Source organism: Neoarius graeffei, chromosome 7 (assembly GCF_027579695.1).
Source record: "Neoarius graeffei isolate fNeoGra1 chromosome 7, fNeoGra1.pri, whole genome shotgun sequence".
NCBI lineage: Eukaryota > Metazoa > Chordata > Actinopteri > Siluriformes > Ariidae > Neoarius > Neoarius graeffei.
Genome location: NC_083575.1, coordinates 53,510,049 through 53,524,242, shown reverse-complemented (window position 1 = coordinate 53,524,242; position 14,194 = coordinate 53,510,049). Strand labels below are relative to the sequence as shown.

Below are 14,194 nucleotides of genomic sequence, written 5' to 3'. Positions count from 1 at the left end.
TCTGTAATAGGGTTTTGAAATTCGCCGATTTCTAAAACATGCCATTTTCAGTAGCAAGAAATCCAATGTGGGATAGCAGCTAGGAACTTGTAAATTTTTTTCAGTAATCCCGAAACCCATATTTTATATTTCCAAATTTTTGTTCTGTGTCTCTCAAGTATTTTTAAACTACAGGGGTTTAAAAAATCCATTTTCACCAAATTCGAATTTTTGATATATTTTCATATAACTGATATTTGAGGGTTAATAAATGCTTCATTAAGGCTCAAGTAGGTTAGGAGACATGTTTCTTCCTCAATTTTAAATAAAATTTCAATTAATGTTCAGTATTAATTATTTGTAAATTGATTTTAATATAAGACTGTGTAACATTAGCAATCAATGACCAGCTATTGTGTACCAGTCAACAGCCAGCCTTATCAATATCAACACAGCACAATAGGTGACCTTTGATACCAGAACAGGTGGCTCATATCTTATAGTTTTAGAGTCTGTAAACTGCATACTTGTTCAGATAACATTATATTGCTTGGATTATATTAAATACATTGTAATACAGAGCACTGAGAAAATTTACCAATGTTATTAACTGAATGTGTTTCTTTGCAAGGATTGGATATTTTGAATAGTTGACTAGGGAATTTAATTGTAGTTGCTTTCAATTTGAGATCAGTATAAATGAGTTTGTTCTTAGACATCTAGAAATGGCTGAATTTCCTCCCTGTTCTATAGGAATTGGACTAAAGAAAGATTCTGACTGCCATAAACTAACTATACTGAGAGAGTGTATTTAACTTACAATTTCTGTTGTGTTAGTTCATGGCAGTCAGAATCTTTCTTTAGTCCAATTCCTATAGAACAGGGAGGAAGTTCAGCCATTTCTAGATCTCATCTCATTATCTCTAGCCGCTTTATCCTTCTACAGGGTCGCAGGCAAGCTGGAGCCTATCCCAGCTGACTACGGGTGAAAGGCGGGGTACACCCTGGACAAGTCGCCAGGTCATCACAGGGCTGACACAGACACAGACAACCATTCACACCTACGGTCAATTTAGAGTCACCAGTTAACCTAACCTGCATGTCTTTGGACTGTGGGGGAAACCGGAGCACCCGGAGGAAACCCACGCGGACACGGGGAGAACATGCAAACTCCACACAGAAGGGCCCTCGCCAGCCCCGGGGCTCGAACCCAGGACCTTCTTGCTGTGAGGCGACAGCGCTAACCACTACACCACCGTGCCGCCCCCCATTTCTAGATGTCTAAGAACAAACTCATTTATACTGATCTCAAATTGAAAGCAACTACAATTAAATTCCCTAGTCAACTATTCAAAATATCCAATCCTTGCAAAGAAACACATTCAGTTAATAACATTGGTAAATTTTCTCAGTGCTCTGTATTACAATGTATTTAATATAATCCAAGCAATATAATGTTATCTGAACAAGTATGCAGTTTACAGACTCTAAAACTATAAGATATGAGCCACCTGCAACTCCATACCATCAGAGATGCAGGCTTCTGAACTGAGCGCTGATAACAACTTGGGTCGTCCTTCTCCTCTTTAGTCCAAATGACATGGCGTCCCTGATTTCCATAAAGAACTTCAAATTTTGATTCGTCTGACCACAGAACAGTTTTCCACTTTGCCACAGTCCACTTTAAATGAGCCTTGGCCCAGAGAAGACGTCTGCGCTTCTGGATCATGTTTAGATACGGCTTCTTCTTTGAACTATCGAGTTTTAGCTGGCAACGGCGGATGGCACGGTGAATTGTGTTCACAGATAATGTTCTCTGGAAATATTCCTGAGCCCATTTTGTGATTTCCAATACAGAAGCATGCCTGTATGTGATGCAGTGCCGCCTAAGGGCCCGAAGATCACGGGCACCCGGTATGGTTTTCCGGCCTTGACCCTTATGCACAGAGATTCTTCCAGATTCTCTGAATCTTTTGATGATATTATGCACTGTAGATGATATGTTCAAACTCTTTGCAATTTTACACTGTCGAACTCCTTTCTGATATTGCTCTACTATTTGTCGGCGCAGAATTAGGGGGATTGGTGATCCTCTTCCCATCTTTACTTCTGAGAGCCGCTGCCACTCCAAGATGCTCTTTTTATACCCAGTCATGTTAATGACCTATTGCCAATTGACCTAATGAGTTGCAATTTGGTCCTCCAACTGTTCCTTTTTTGTACCTTTAACTTTTCCAGCCTCTTATAGAGATCTTGCAGTCACATGACCGGAAAGTACACAACCCCCATCTTGTCGGTCAAAAACACCGCTGAATACTGCTGCACTCGTGTACAGAATGGATCAATTTCAACCAACGGACTACACAGCTCATTTTTCTAATGAACAGATAACTAGATATATGTCTAAAATAAACGATCTACAGATTTGTGACCCTTATGGCTTACCGGACGGAGTTTTCACGACCGGATTTTGAACTGTCAGCGGAATACCCGGACGTGTATGATTACCTCATTAACTTTCCCTCGCTGTTCAGTGGTGAAGCACTGCGTGCTTATAAATCTCTGGACAGTTATCTCTACAGAAATTCAGGATTTGTCAGCGACTCAGATGTGGCATCTTGTAAACAAGAAAATAATCCTCATTGGATGGGTAAGTCACTTAAGTATTGAGTATAGCACTGACCAGCCGATTATAGAATAGAATAAGGTAATTCCAAATTGTCCGTCTTGTTTACATGGATCTGGCGTTGGAGAGGTAGAGGCTTGGCAGTGGAGGTTTGAGTAGCTGTTTTCTGAGCTTAGTCAACAGGCCGGCTCTGCCTGTAGCCTCGCTTTTGCTTCCGCTCCCGGCGCCGCCTCCTTCCCTTTGCTTCCAATAACAATCCACGGAGACCCCGCTGGTCTCGCCATCTCGTCCGGAATGTTTTTTTTTTTTCTCATCCGGAATGTTGTGCATGCGATGGAAATCGCTACAAACCGTCATTTTCTGCTGGAAACCAATGTCCAGTAAGTCCATACGGTTGTAGTGGATATTGAAGTCCGGTACAGACGAACAACACGCAAAAATACACACAAAAAACATAAAAAACGTGCACAGGTAGGGAGAGCTTGTAGCCGCAGCCATTGTAGTAGAATTGTATATAGTAGGGTTTTCCAGAAGAAAAGGTAGAAGTAAAAGCAGAAGTAGAACCAGAAATAGAAGGCGGAATATGGCGTTTGACCGACACGATGGCGTCTGTCACAATCTGGATTGGCTGTGACGTCACATGCAAGTGCTCCATTGCCCCTGTTCCAACTTTTTTGAGATGTGTTGCTGTCATGAAATTTCAAATGAGCCAGTATTTGGCATGAAATTTCAAAATGTCTCACTTTCAACATTTGATATGTTGTCTATGTTCTATTGTGAATACAATATCAGTTTTTGAGATTTGTAAATTATTGCATTCCGTTTTGATTTACAATTTGTACTTTGTCCCAACTTTTTTGGAATCGGGGTTGTACAGTATGTGATTATATTAACAATATTGTCAGTGCTGTATTTCACTAATAGCATTTTCTGAATTTGTAGCAACACAGGCTTATGAAAGTCTATCAATCAATATCTTCATGAAAAGAAATATATTGGAGCATGATTTAATAGAGGAGCTGCAGTGGGAAATGAATGGCATAATGTCAGTTTCATCAAGGGCTGGTGCAGGAGCTTAGTGTTTTGGCTGGAGGAGATTAACACACTGCCTCCCTCTAATGCTCTAATTGTTTTGCTCCTCAGAGCCTCCCTGCCTGGCTGAATTAGAGAGGATCCAAATACAGGAAGGAGCCAAAAAGAAGTCAGGTATGTATGAACATTCATTGGGAGAAAAAAATCATCATTTGGGCCAGAGACAGAGGGATGGAAAAGGAAAGTGACAACCTGAATAAAAATGAAAAAGTACAAATGTGGTGAAATACACAGGGATATGGAATAGCCCAGGAATAAGAAGAAATAGTGAGCAAGATGCAGAAATAGAAGCTTAGAGCTACAGGGGGAAGAGAAGGGGATAAATTAGGTAAAGGACAGACTGATCAAACATCACAAAGTAGATGCTGGAGGAGTTTCGTTAAACAGATGACAAGCACGAGGCTGGGATTAGCTGCTAATCAGGCATGGGGATTAGCATGGAGCAGAGCTGGCAGTGGGCAATGCTGCATGTTTGGCTCTGCTGCCAGCAAGAATCTCCAAGGACATGCTGCAGATGCAGGAATCAGCCAGAGGTAGCCAAACACACACATGCTCCCTGATGCCTTGCCACACACCGGCATCATCACCACAGTGCAGAGCTGTTCCTTTTGGATCCTAAAATACTCATCAGTGGCTTTTTTAGGCTCAGCCTTCAAAGCTGCCTCAAACTGGCAGAACACGTTTTTGTGTTTTCTCATATGTATTTATATATGCAGGATTTTTTATTTTTTTACTGTTCAGAAAAAAACGGCATCCAGTAATCGTTTGGAAAGTCCTTCTCAAGGTTGTTCCCTACACACTGCTGTCATTTGGCTCAGACTCATGACTGATTATTTGCAGAACTAAGACTGCGATGCAATGCTCAATATGACTGACGGATGATTTGAAATTGAACATAAATCATGACATGTCTGAACTGAAGATGTGTGTTTTTGGTACGATAGGTATGTATATCCCCAGCTGTGATGAGGATGGTTATTATAGGAAGCTGCAATGTGACCAAAGCAAAGGGGAGTGCTGGTGTGTAGACCAGCATGGAGAGGAATTAATGGGCTCCAGAATCCATGGCAACACTGACTGTGGTAAGCACACACGACGCACAGACACACAAACACACGTATAGAGAGCACAAGGCCTCCTTTGTTGCATGGGCTTCGATACACAAAACCATCAGTCACCCCTCTGACAGAAGACCAAGTGTTACATTCATTAGACCAGGTTCATTACCATTCCAAAAGAGCAGTTGTCTCACTTGAAATAAAGGTCTGTAAGATTAATTACTACTGGCTGTGATGGACCTGCAGGTGATAAGAACAAATACCCCAACTGGGCTTAAAATAACCCTTAAAAAGCCCAGTGTCAAAGCCACAAGGCTTGTTTGTTGTACCCAAGCAGGTAGCTGAAGCGTTCTCATTTCTTCCCTGACTAAATTGCTCATTTTGCTTTAATGGAAGTCGTTAATACATGCTGCATCCTCTTAGACTCTTTTCTTATGGTGTCATTAATAGCAAAACACACATGCTTGTCAGTTACCATAATTTAAGCAATTAGACTTTTAATTCAGTCTTTATTAGAAGTGATGGATTGTGATAGTTACTGTGATTTGTTTTGGGCACTGAAGCTGATGGAAAGTAAGCAGCAGATTCATTCATAACGTATTACAAGAACGTTTAGTCTTTTCCTACTTTTGCTTTGTATTTCCTAGATGAAGTGGCTGGCTACTCAGGGGACTTTGGCAGTGGTGTAGGATGGGAGGACGAGGAGGAGAAAGAAGCAGAGGACACCGGAGAAGAGGCTGAAGAAGAGGAGGAGGAGGAGATTGGGGAAATGGATGATGGTGGCTATATTTGGTAGACCAAAACAAAATGGTTGCCTGGTCAAGATAGCTTTATTTGACCACTGATTCAAAGGCAGCTCCTTCTCTTGCTGACACAAAATGGTGGAAACTGGAAGGTTGGACAGCTCTACACTGAACTTCAAACAGCATTGGCCAGGGAGGGGAGGGGGGAGGGTTTGAGTTGTGATAATTGTAGTGAAATTATGGGTATGGGAAAGAGTTTAAAAAAATGATCTTATACATACTTGTGAAACATTTTTTGTTGTATGTTCAAGATTGTGATCTTCTGATAAAAAGAGTCAATAGCATCAGCAACCTTAAGCCGGCATCTAGGTAGTTGATAACTGGACATTTTCTTGTTAGATGAACTGGAGCTTTGCAAACGCTATACAGTGTGCTTCACCTCATCATGTGACGCATTATCCTTATGCAGGAAGCATAAACTAAATGCACATATACAATTGGAATTGTTACCTTTCAGTCCCAGACTTTTATGGTAGCATTTAGATTTGAACAAAGACTGGCAGACCACAAGTGAAAACGTAGGAGTGAGTGAACTTCTTAACGTTTGGTGAGTACACCATTTACAGGTTTAATTAACCCCATATAGTTTCACTGGAGAGAACACAGCAAGAATAAATTCAAGAACCAGAACTGCTCTGAGAACTAGCTACAACTCAGTTACTGATACATTATCTAACTATCAAGAGTTTGTGTCATTTGAAGGTACGTCAAGTCCTGTCCTTGTCTATAAATTTGTGCACCATTATAATGCATTTCTTGTTGGTCAGAACATAAAATGTAAGGTCATGCTTTGCATATTCCTCAACATATTCTGCATATTTGTCTTTTTACACAGTTACTCAGTAGAAGGCGTTTTATTGTATCCGACTTAAGTAATGAATCCCCTGATTCTCCTTTCATACCATGTCTTGAGAACATCTTCAGAGACCCAGCAACACTTTGTAAAAACTTGGTCTCCACTTTCAGATTTTTATCATGGAACCTGCTCAAAAAGTAGACTTGGGGAAAAATGCTTTATCTCCGAGATAACAGTATGTCACAGTAAATATATGTATGAATAGCAGTATGAAGAATAAGATATGCAACCTGAGGACAGTCAGGGGGACCTGTCTGTCTTTCAATTTGTCTGTCGATTAATCAGATCCTCTCATCAACCATGGCGAATTAGGAGTCTACTGTAATGTTACTAGGTGTACATATTTTTGCTGCAAGGGTTTGTCGTTTTGGTTTACACTGAGGAAGAAAAATTCATGTACCAAATGCATTAAGACGTTTCTGTCACCAGATAAGACTTGTCTTACAAAGTTTCAGGTTGTCTGTGGTATCAGGTCATAGTTTAACAGTGAGACATGAGGCCCCAGTGATTCCATACATGTAAAAACAGGTCTTTTGGCGTAAACACTGTGCAATTTGTCTTTCACACTGAAACAATCATAACGTATTCAACAGCCTCTTGAGAGCACAACACTGTTTGAAAATGCTTTTCTATGCTCAGCACAAGACATGCATAATCCATGCAGACCTTAAATGCATGTGAATCACAGATATTATCTGGTATGGTAATACATTCAGACAGAATCAGGCTGTGAGCTCGAAGCAGGATTGGGAGTGTGATGTAATAGGATGTAATATTCTTGTCTTCTCTTTAAATCAACAACAGATAACAACTAGTTCTCTGTAAGAATGAATAATAGGATTGTTTCAGTTGGATTAAAGTTTAATCCGTGTCAGAGTGGCTGTCACTCCAGGCTGATTGTGAGGAGAAAACGGTTTTTGTTTTTCCTCACACATTTGAGGGCATCACCTCCGAGTATGGATTAGCTTGCATATGATTGTATCGTCATATAAATTTATCATTGTAAATAGTTGGAGTATACAGACACAGTGTATTTGCCCTGGCAATTGCATTATATTTGCATTCAGTTGCATGTTTCTTTGTCCCAATATATCATCTTTTTTGGCTCAGTATAATTATGATTAAAGGCATTGGGCCCAAACATTGTGTTCTCTTGTAATCAGTTATTCTGCGATTAAGCTTTTCAGTCATGGTTACAATCAGTCTCGCTCTCATCAGGTGGGAAAAACAAATTAGTTCTTCTGTTGATCGAGAGCAGTGATAAGATGTCAAACTTGGCAATAAGCGATCCCAGCAGGTTCAGCCGATTTACAACCCTGTTTTTGAAAAGAACCTGATGCTTGTTTAAAAGTGCAACGCTGCATCACACTGAATTGCATCCAACACTGCTTTCCTGCCCTACCTAACGCTAAGAGTACACAGACTCATACCTAAACCATATTTTATAAATACTAAAAATATAAACTGGTAGCTGGTATCTATAATGCCACTGAGATGATCCAATTATTTTGGTGGGAATTAGCATTGACTAACATTGTGGAAAATTTCATGGAGCATCTCTGGGCTTTGCTTGACCCTAATTTCAAAATGTTGAAAATAATTTGACAACAATAAAATAATTAACTTTTAATGAGACACAATTACAATGTGAAGCTGAAATGCATTGTGTCAGAATTGAACAACTTTGTTCCGGTCAAGTTAACGAGCAGGGGTGGGTTTCCCAAAAGCCTCTTAACGCTAAGAGCATCTTAACTAGGAGAGAGTGTTCATTGTGCTACCACTTAAAGTTGATCTTTGTGTTACGATGCTTTTGGGAAACTTGGCACAGTTCAGTCAGTTAAACTTCATATAGGATAAGGGTTGTTTTACAACCAGGGTACAAAGTTTGTGTCACAGGGGTCCAAAATTCAAATTGATTCAAACTGGTTCTTGTACCAGTTTTTAAGTGAAGGACAAGTTAAAGAACAGATTTTAGGTAATTTTTTGACATGTGTGTATGGGAGTTTTGTGTAATCTGCTATAAGATGGGAGAAACAAATGAAGTGATTCTCGGAGAGGACATTTTTTTTTGACAATTCAGAATCCACTACTTCCATAGTGCTTTTAAATATAAGACTGTAAGCTTTGTGTTCGCTGTCTCTAATATTTATGTTCCAATATTTTGACCACATTTTAGGATGAAAATAATCATTTTAGATATGTTATTTTATATTGAAAAATTAGCTGTCTCGGAGAGGACATTTTTTTTGACACAATTACATACTAATTTGATCAAAATAGTCTGAAAACTTACTGGCATTCAACATTAAAACTTAACTATGTTTCCAATGACATGGAACCAAATATGTGTTTTATGGTATAAAGAATGATTTAAGTGCATCCCTTTTGGAGCTACCTGTGGTCAAAAAAGCACTTTTTCTAAATGACACGAGTAATTTTGCTAAATATGACATATATTGCCATACATTCACCAAAAATAACGTTATCACCAATTTTTTTTTTTTTTTTGCATGGTAAATAGAGCTATCACAGGGCTACAATAAACAACCAAGTTTATTTAGTCAAGCCTTTTGATATTGAAGATAAGTGTTAAATGTGATTTTTAGCTTGCGTACCCTGATTGTAAAACAACCCATAAGCCATGGTCAGAAAAAATTGTGAAAGCAGCAGTAAGTCAATAATTTGCATCTCCAGTCCAAGAACAACTGCTTCAGGCTTTATTTGTTTTCTAAATCAGACTCTCCTTTCCCCAGATTTACTGAGTTTCAGTCAGAGTACTGGATAGTCTCCTAAGCTTAAGTAATACTGACAGCAATATGCTTGAAGAGTCACACCACTAAAGAGCATTCCCATGTTCAATTCTTCAAATCTGACATCCATTTCATGGCTGGCTTAATATTGGCCTACTATACAACAGAACAAGTAGTTATATTTTCAGAAACAATTCAAAGTTTGCCATAGTTGAAATAAAGCATTCGTCATTTGGTTGGTCGCAAGACATGGCAAAACAGCAGAATAAAAATTAGCTTCAGTTAAAAATCTTTTGAAAGCATCATCGAAACACTGCAATATAGTAAAATTCATTAATTCATTTTATGAATTGATAAAACCAAATTGAGTTTTATTCTCGTAGCAATATACACAATTGCTTATATTAGTCTTTCTACCAATCAATTATAATTACATTTGAGATCCCCAAATCTTTTAGATCTGTTCATTGAAAGACAAACTAGCCAGCAACCAATAACCTCAAAATCTAGTTTCCTTTTCTTTCTATTCTTCCAGCAGACTGAACGTTCAGTAATTCAAAGCAGAACAGTGTTTCTTAATGCCAATGTGGGAATGTAGAATGCAATGGTATCCACATGACAATGTCACTTACGTTTCCTATTTGACATACAGTATATTCACAGCTTACTTTGAGGAATCTGAAGTCTCCACACACTCCTAACCTCATCCTCTGCACTGTCCAATTCCTGAAAGATAGCAGGGTCTTGCGTCTGCGCAAAGCGACTCAGAAGAGGCTCCAGCACAGAAACCGGGATGCTGAAGTTTAAATGGGGATATGTAACTTTGGCTGCAAAGTCTCTTGTATTACTGGACACAATACCTGGATAAAAGCAAATGCATTTATTAATTGTTAGATTGATATAATTGAGATAGTGCAACTTTAATAAACAGCTTAGAAAAGTCAGGTATAATACATAATATGAAATTCCAGCATACTTTTGCTAGAAACTTCATATTAGTTCAATGACGCCCCCTAGCGTCAGTAAAGGGTTAAAATCAGAAAACTCTGTATCCATAGCTATATGGATGCAAGTGATACACTGACAGTAAAAATGTTACTAAGAGTGAAAGAGTTGTGCTTTACTGAATAAATTTTGCAAATAACTGCCCTATGAAGTTGAAGCTGTTTTAGATGATTATTGAACACCGTGTTACCCAACAGTTCGCCCGTTCTGGCGCGGACAACAGCCCCACCACTGGCTCCACAATTCACTGCACAAGTTGTCTGCAGCATCACCGGCTTGTTTCGCAAGTGGATAACTCTGGAAAGTATCCCTGAGGTCAGTGAGGGGCCACAGGTTTTCCCTAAAGCCCCATAACCCAGCACAAGCACGTCCTCACCTAGAACCAGACGGAAATAAGCAGACCTTCTATGTAGCTACTAAACAATGTAATTTATTCTATCCACGTTCACTGGATACGAGCAATCACGTGCTCCGATTGGTTACTCTACTACTAGGATATCAGCTCATGTACCATGAGTAGAGAAAAAAAAGGCGTGTTGCTGAATCAACTGAGCATGAAAAAAACTTTACTCAAAAACAACCCCCCCCCAAAATAGAAAAAAGGCAACAAAATATGGAACAAAAGTATTTGATGGTAAGAACATTTTTTTTTTATTATTCAAGAATTATCATATTTTTCACAAATTGCTACTGTCATTTCGCCGGTTTGCTTACATTCTAAATGGAAATTCTTTTGTCGGGTGTTTTGTATAAAAAGGTTTTATTTCTCAAATTTGCAAAAAATAAAAATGCGCGCTCTCTCAAAATCCAGTGAATGCAGAGAGAATAAAACGGTTATTCCATTCAATTTCATCGTACATGGCTTATAGCCAACTCAGCGCTACGCGCCTCGTCGGCCATCAGCTCATGTACGACTCAATTTCATGGAATGACTTAAGTATATTGAGGCAATTCATTTGAAATGATCCTAACATTAATAAATATATTAATAAAATATGAATTTAAATGAATTTACATCTTACCAGGCAAAAAACTGGTGGTTAAGTGTGGCACCATGACGTGTGAGAAGGGCTTTTGAAGCTGCACAACAGCAACATCATAAGGCGAAGAAGCTTTTGTAGAATACAGCACTCTGCTGCTCACAGTCTGAGGTCTGAGAGAAAGACCATGTTTACATTTATTGAATTATCTTGGTGACTTATAATAAATTTTATTTCACAAATAAATTGGGGAAAAAAAAAAATGCATGACACTACCTTTGACTAGTGTTGAGTGTGACTTTCGGAAATTGTCCCCCATTCACAACATGCCTGCAAGTTAACACTAAACGAGGATTTAACACAATTCCCGAACCCCAAATTTGTCCACATTCAACCACTACCACCATGGGGTATTTTCCATTTTCTGACTTTTGGTATGCATCAGCTGGGACGTGAGGGATATCCGTGAACGAGTGTGTTGATATCTCTCTCAGAAACTGATGAGAGGTTACAACTTGTAATATGTTTTTCAAAATTAAATGCAGAGAACACACTAGAGTCAGACCAATCCATTCATTTGACTTCCAACACAGTGGTGAAGTGATTAAGCCCACAAGATACAGTGTGTCTCCATCAGTAACAAAGAGGCCTCCTCCCTGAGTGCCAGGCAGACAGCGGGCATCTGTCAAAATCAATGCGTTCTCCTGTCCGGCCAGGTTGCTCACGATACCTTTACTCAGTGTGCTCATGAACAGATCTGGACAGAAAGAACCAAATGGAGATCCACAGGCCAGGACAGAACATCCCTTTGTAAGTGTTGTACTCTTTATCCAAGGCACAGGATCAATTTGGGTGTTTGTTTTCATTTTCAGCACTGCAAACCAACTCAAGAAATTCGAGTCGGAGAGAATTTCATTATCCTCATCACAATCAGTAAACTTCCACTGTTCGGAGTCAGTAAATAGTTTCTGAAAAGCCATCTGGAACTCCACGCAGTTAATCATCATGAGCAGCTCAGCAGGTTTATGGCACGTTGGACGCCCATTCATCATGGAGCTCTTGCTTCTTCTTGTGCACTGGTTCACCTTTCCATCCATATGATCTATGTAAACCTGAATTTTGTTACTAAATTTGTGAGCACTTAATACATTGGGGAGTTGGTTTATACACTCTTTATCTAGTAAGAAACGAGAAAGCAACAAACCACTGCAGAGCACAAGTCCAGACTGGTAGTTTAACACCACTCCACTGCAGCTCAGGGGCTTTACAGTCAGCTGTTGCTTCTCATTGGAGCTGCTCTCAGAAACAGTGACAACGCAACACATCTGCTCGACAGACATTTTTTTTAAATCCTGTCGAATAAAATCCCCTACAATAAAGATACTTCAGAGATATTCAGCGCCTGTGTTTAAAGATTGCAAATTAATTTAGAAGCGAATTCAGCCAACCTGGTGAGATCAACTTTCACCCCAATAACATGTCGCCGACTTTTAAATAACTAACTTCAGATTAAATAGAGTGAAAAACAGCACCAATATAAATACAAACAACAAACGAAACCGTGCACACGGCTTTAACATATCCTATTTTACATTTATGTAAAGCACAGCCATTGCTACAAACACAGACGGTGCCGTACCAACATGTTAACTCAGCGTCTCTGAAAACACTTCCTGCTTTGATCTCATTGGTCGTTGTACAGGCCTGCGTCGTTTCCTATTGGTCCGTATCTGTAACGTACTAGCATTCCGTTTCCTGATTGGAGAAGAACCAAAACACGGCAGTTAATTTGCATATTTATAGTTATATAAACCCGTTACAAAAGTTTTTGATAGAATTATCTCGTTTTGAATTTCGCCGTATTTATGAAAATAATGTGCAAATCGTTAATACACTAACACAAAATAACATGCCAATGCACACTGTGGCCAAAAGTTTGTGGACGCCTGACCATCAAACCCACATGACCTTTATGAACATCTCATTCCAGATTCAGCCCCTCTTTGCTGTTATAATAACCTTTTCCAGCAGATGTTGGAGCGTGACTGTGGGGATTCGTGCTCATTCAGCCACAAGAGCACACTCTAAAAAATAAAGGTGCTTCAGTGGTTCTTCAAATCTCTGGATGGTTCCATGGAGAGTCAAAACTCTGTGATGAACCATTACATTATGCGAAAGGTTCTTCACATTGGAAATGGTTCTTCAGAGCCTGGCATTCTCTTACCATTTGCTGGTCAATGCACAGAGGCTATGTTTACACAAATCTGTCTTCACTGCTCAAACAAATGGTTTAAATGGTTCTTTAAAGAACTGTTGCATGATCGGTTCTTTGAAGCCCTGAAAAAGGTTCTTCTATGGCATCGCCCTGAAGAACCGGTACTGGCCCCATTATTTTTTAGAGTGCATTAGTGAGATAGGCAGTGATATCAAGTGATGAGGCCTGGGGTTCAGTCAGTGTTTCAGCTCATCCCAAACGTGTTCAGTGGGGTTGAGGTTAAGGCTCTGTGCAGGACACTCAAGTTTTTCCACTCCAACCTTAACAAACCATGTCTTAATGGAGTTCGCTTTGTGCACAGACACACTGTCATGCTTGAACATGTTTGAGCCGTTTAGTTCCAGTGAAGGGAAATTGTAATGCTACAGCACACAAATACAGTCTATACAAATATGTGCTTCAAACTTTGTGGCAACAGACCCATACAGTGGTGCTTGAAAGTTTGTGAACCCTTTAGAATTTTCTATATTTCTGCATAAATATGACCTAAAACTTCATCAGATTTTCACACAAGTCCTAAAAGTAGATAAAGAGAACCCAGTTAAACAAATGAGACAAAAATATTATACTTGGTCATTTATTTATTGAGGAAAATGATCCAATATTACATATCTGTGAGTGGCAAAAGTATGTGAACCTTTGCTTTCAGTATCTGGTGTGACCCCCTTGTCCAGCAATAACTGCAACTAAACGTTTCCGGTAACTGTTGATCAGTCCTGCACACCGGCTTGGATGAATTTTAGCCCATTCCTCCGTACAGAACAGCTTCA

The 14,194-nt window shown here is 39.4% G+C and overlaps 2 protein-coding genes across 4 annotated transcripts in view; one reads left to right on the top strand and one right to left on the bottom strand.

The window, feature by feature from the left end:
* The window catches only part of spock2 (SPARC (osteonectin), cwcv and kazal like domains proteoglycan 2), a 64,504-nt gene extending 58,818 nt beyond the window's left edge, over nt 1-5,686 (top strand). For both annotated transcript variants that reach the window (XM_060925974.1, XM_060925973.1), the window contains exons 8-10: nt 3,749-3,811; nt 4,642-4,779; nt 5,403-5,686. In XM_060925974.1, coding sequence (XP_060781957.1) covers nt 3,749-3,811; nt 4,642-4,779; nt 5,403-5,551 — 350 coding nt within the window. In that variant the 3' untranslated portion in view covers nt 5,552-5,686. The remainder of the gene's footprint in view (nt 1-3,748; nt 3,812-4,641; nt 4,780-5,402) is intronic.
* Nucleotides 5,687-8,025: 2,339 nt separating this feature from the next.
* On the bottom strand, nt 8,026-12,806 carry tysnd1 (trypsin like peroxisomal matrix peptidase 1). 2 transcript variants are annotated; one of them, XM_060924737.1, is made up of 5 exons: nt 12,354-12,806; nt 11,426-12,251; nt 11,192-11,322; nt 10,360-10,545; nt 8,026-10,024 (listed from the first exon to the last, which is right to left on the bottom strand). In XM_060924737.1, exons 1-5 carry the CDS (start codon nt 12,487-12,489, stop codon nt 9,822-9,824), a joined length of 1,482 nt encoding a protein of 493 aa, XP_060780720.1. In that variant the 5' UTR covers nt 12,490-12,806; the 3' UTR covers nt 8,026-9,821. The 2 variants fall into 2 exon arrangements, with proteins under 2 accessions (XP_060780720.1, XP_060780719.1); XM_060924736.1 differs by having other exon boundaries at nt 11,426-12,806.
* Between the last annotated feature and the right edge of the window lie 1,388 nt (nt 12,807-14,194).

Bases quoted from the DNA above. Each gene is read 5' to 3' on its own strand.
- tysnd1 (XM_060924736.1), bottom strand. From the start codon at position 12,489: ATGTCTGTCGAGCAGATGTGTTGCGTTGTCACTGTTTCTGAGAGCAGC. The intron at 11,323-11,425 runs GTAGTGTCATGC...TCTTTCTCTCAG, and splicing joins ACACTCAACACTAGTCAAAG to ACCTCAGACTGTGAGCAGCA. The intron at 10,025-10,359 runs GTAACACGGTGT...GCTTTTATCCAG, and splicing joins CAGAACGGGCGAACTGTTGG to GTATTGTGTCCAGTAATACA.